Genomic DNA, 4,178 nt, shown 5'->3' with positions numbered 1-4,178 from the left:
GGGGTGGTGGTCGCGGTGTCGTTAGACATCGCGAACGCTTTCAACTCCCTCCCGTGGCCCGTTATCGCTAGAAGAGAAGAGTGTCCCGGGATATCTCCGGGGCGTCCTTCATAATTATCTGTCGGGGCGCGGATTAGTGTATGTAAACCGTAGAGAGCGAGTGGTCCGTGGTACGGTCACGTGCGGGGTTCCACAGGGTTCGGTTCTAGGGCCGACCCTGTGGAACATAGGCTATGATAAAATCCTCAGGTTATATATGCCGATTGGGTGTGCGACTCTGTGCTACGCGGATGACACCCTAGTTACAGCGAGCGCGGATAACTTCGAGGAGGCACGCGTAAGGGCAGAAATCGGTACCCCGGCGGTGGTGCGTGCGATTGAAAGATTAGGGCTGAAGGTCTCGATAGTTAAAACCGAGGCTATCGCCTTTATGACGGAAGACATTCCGCGGGGGGCCGTGATCCGAATAGGTGGGACGGTGATCCCGATTGGTTCCACCGTGAGGTACCTGGGCCTAACCCTGGACTCGCGGTGGACCTTTCGGGACCACTTTAGTGCGCTGGTACCAAAGGCGTGGGGGATGGCGACCTCCCTCGCTAGATTAATGGCAAACATGGGGGGCCCCGGCGAGCGAAGAAGGAGGACCTATGCCGCGGTCGTGATGTCTGTCCTCCTTTATGGTGCACCCATATTGGCGCAGACGGTGGCGGAAGACCGCGGAATATTAAAGGCGGTGCGAAAGTTGCAGCGGCAACTAGCCCTTCGAGTTATCAGGGGGTACCGCACTATCTCGGGCGAAGCCGCGGCCATCCCGTCTGGGATGGTCCCCTTTGACCTAGCGGCCAACCGTCTCAGACAGTCGTACATCCGGAGACGGGACATTATTGCCCGGGATGGTGCGGTGTCCCCTGGTGCGAGCGCGACTCTTCTTGAGTTGGAACGTCGTAGGGCGATCGCTAGATGGCACAGGCGAATTGAGGAGCTGCCTCCGAGTGGCCCGGGCGCGGGGGTACGCGAGGCCATGGGCGGCGACTTGGAAGCGTGGGTGGGGAGGGCGCATGGGGCCCTCACCTACCGCATGACCCAGATCCTGACGGGGCACGGGGTGTTCGGCGCTTACCTGTACAGGATAGGGCGCATGGGCACCCCGATATGCATCTTTTGCCGCGCGGCCAATGACACGGCTGGTCATACCCTTCTGTTTTGCCCGGCTTGGGCGGAACAGAGGGGTGACCTATTAAACATCATAGGGGTGGATAGAACGGTCAGAGCGGTGGTGAGGGCCATCGTGCGCTCGCCCGAAGCGTGGGCCGTGTTCGCAGCGCTATGCGAAACGGTTATGAGGTGTGGAGGTAAGGTAAGGAGGAGGAAGAACGCGACCGCGAGCGGGAGCAGGCAGCCCGGGAGCAAGCTGCTCGGGAGCAGGCTGCTCTACCCGTGGGAGTATTGGCCCCTCCGAACGGGTAAAGCTCCAATGAACAGCATGTGGGAGGAGCTCACAGAGGTTGTACATACATGTAAATAGTAGATAATAAGCTCCAAGGACCGTTTGTGAGAGGAGCAAACGCGGTAAACTGTACATAGACTATATAGGTTAATATTAAGATTAAGATAGAATAAGCTAGATTTAGATTAGCACCAGAGCGGAGAACCCGCTGAACGAGGTAGGGAGGCGAATAAGACTCCAAACGCTGGGGGGCAGTCCGAGGTTATGCTGAAATGCGGTTCCGGACTGTCCCCCAAATAGGCAAGGGCGGTAGTACGTCTAGGGGGGAGTTTTTAGTCTGTAGGCGGCCGTCTCGGTGGGTCCTTGGAGTACTTTGTACTCCAGGGATCACGAGACGATTGAATCCGGCACTCCCAACGGTACGGCCCGTCGGGGGTCTTCCCCTTTCCGATGGGTGTCCCGAAAGGGTCCCCCTCGGAAGGGGGTATAAGAAGATTTTCTCCTCCCACGTAAAACCAAAAAAAAAGTAAGTAATAGCGTATTTCACTGGCAGAGCTGGTGCGCACTCAGTGCACTTTAAAGCTGTTGTACACAAATCGACATAAAAATGTATGTTTAATAAAAATATAGAAATAAATTAAACCACAAAATCCTTAATATATTTTATTGTGATATTTGATAAAATATACATTGGGTATTTTATTAACTGAGATCTCTCACTTTTACAGTCAGGTTAGGTTAATGTACAACAGCTTTAATGTGCACTGAGTGCGCACCGGTTCTGCCAGTGAAATACGCTATAAGATTGTGTAAGTGCGATATATGTGTATATAAAATTGTAACCCCGAGGGGAGCAATAAAGTTATCTATCTATCTATCTATCTATCTATCAGTTAAAAACGGTAAAAACGAGTATTAGTCTAATTATTCTTTTACTTTTTATTTTAAAAAATGCATATTTCAATAATTTTATAATATTTTTTCATAATACATTAATATTTATTAATAAATATTAATAATATATATATTAATGTTATTCGTAATATTAATATAATATTAGTAATAGTCAATTATCAATATTATTATTATTATTACTTAAAAAATGCAATTTTATGATAAGAAAAAATTCAATATAGATTAAATAATCGTTTCAATTTTTTTTAACTATAAAATGCAAATTTTAAACATTTGTTGAAAATGTTTGTTCAAATATCAACTAAGTTCTACCAAAAGAATTCCGTCTATAACGATAGTCCAAGAATATCATTTAGAATGTGTTATTTAATACTAATTGCAATATTTTATTTTCTTTTCACTGCAAATTACCAATTAAAAAATTTTTTTAACAATATATATTGCAGATATCAATACAAATGTTCTACCAAACAAATTCTGTGCGTATACTCGTAACTTCACGTTTGAAAAACATTATAATTCTTTTTAGTCTTAAAATAAACTTTATAAACTGTTCTTTTTCTTCTCTAATGTCTTTATTACATTTTTTTAGTTTTTTGATACATATATTCAGGGTTATAATGTTTCAATTTTTATTTGGCAATTATGCGAGAATTCGTATATTTTCGTGTATATTACAAATTAATCCCGGACCATGCACACAGAATGAGTCTCTGACTGTCCTTTTTAAATAAGTTTCAAATTTTCTTCAGCCATAGGTACCTACGCGCGCGGTTCGCTCCCACCACCGCTCACACCTCCCTCACCCACTTTTCCCTCCGGTCCCCGTCGCCCGCCTGCCACCAAGTGATCCAGAACATGTATTCCATAACTCCATGATCCAGTCCAGAATATACATTTTTTTGTGTATCAAGTGTGCTACGTAGAGAAGCAAAAAATGCAAAATGCTTACCTAATACCCCTATCCCCGCTTCCTCCTCCGCAACCGCTACCTCCACCATCTAATCATCCTCCAACAATATATGTCGCCTCTGCCTCCTTATCAGCCTCTGCTGCCGTTGCAGTAAGGTACCTTGCAAGGAATTGGTATAATTCCTCCTCATTAGGTAAATTGAGAAGTCGAGCATGAACTCGATTAGTTCGTCAATCGTACATGAAATTAAAAACTAGGAGGCTCTCGTCGAGCTCATGCTCGACTTCCTCCTCCTTTTCGGTGGAAGCATCCTCGTTGATAAAGATATTTTCAAATGTTTCCATGAAAGGGACATCCTCGTCCCCCTCGATATTATTTTGATCAAAATTATATGGCACTTTAAATTTCATTTTAACTGTTTAATTGTCTATTCCCGCACTAGACTGCTCACTGCACTATACTCTAGACTCCAGAGTAAATCAGAGTAAATGGATATACTGACTGGCTACTGGTTTTCACTGAGATTATATAGTGAAAATTATTGCAAATCATTTCCTTTTTCCCTAAAAGTGTTGTATGTGTTATCATAATATTTTTAAACGCGATATACGAAAATATCTTGCGAGAATATCTGAAGTATTGCACATTTTTATCGTTCAAATATCGATAGTGATACATGTCTGATATTGCGAGAACGTCGAATGTGATATATGTATACACGTTGTGAGAATATCTCAAGTAATATAAATTAAAATGTTTTTATGCTTTAAATAAATCCTAAATCGTAAGGATAAATTTTTATACGATATCATTAATTACCTAATTTGTGGAAGAAAGGATAGGTTAAAAATTATATTTGTACATATAATAATTGTTTATTATAATAAAAATAACATACATAGG

General features: G+C 43.6%; 1 protein-coding gene across 1 annotated transcript in view; it reads left to right on the top strand.

The window, feature by feature from the left end:
• LOC108770518 (uncharacterized) overlaps window positions 1-1,525 on the top strand; it is a 7,770-nt gene extending 6,245 nt beyond the window's left edge. Inside the window, exon 4 of the mRNA XM_018522153.1 lies at window positions 197-1,525. Coding sequence (XP_018377655.1) covers window positions 197-1,525 — 1,329 coding nt within the window. The remainder of the gene's footprint in view (window positions 1-196) is intronic.
• The last annotated feature ends 2,653 nt before the right edge of the window (window positions 1,526-4,178 follow it).

Source organism: Trachymyrmex cornetzi, unplaced genomic scaffold, assembly GCF_001594075.2.
Source record: "Trachymyrmex cornetzi isolate Tcor2-1 unplaced genomic scaffold, Tcor1.1 scaffold1284, whole genome shotgun sequence".
NCBI lineage: Eukaryota > Metazoa > Arthropoda > Insecta > Hymenoptera > Formicidae > Trachymyrmex > Trachymyrmex cornetzi.
This window is presented reverse-complemented; position numbering and strand designations above follow the sequence as displayed.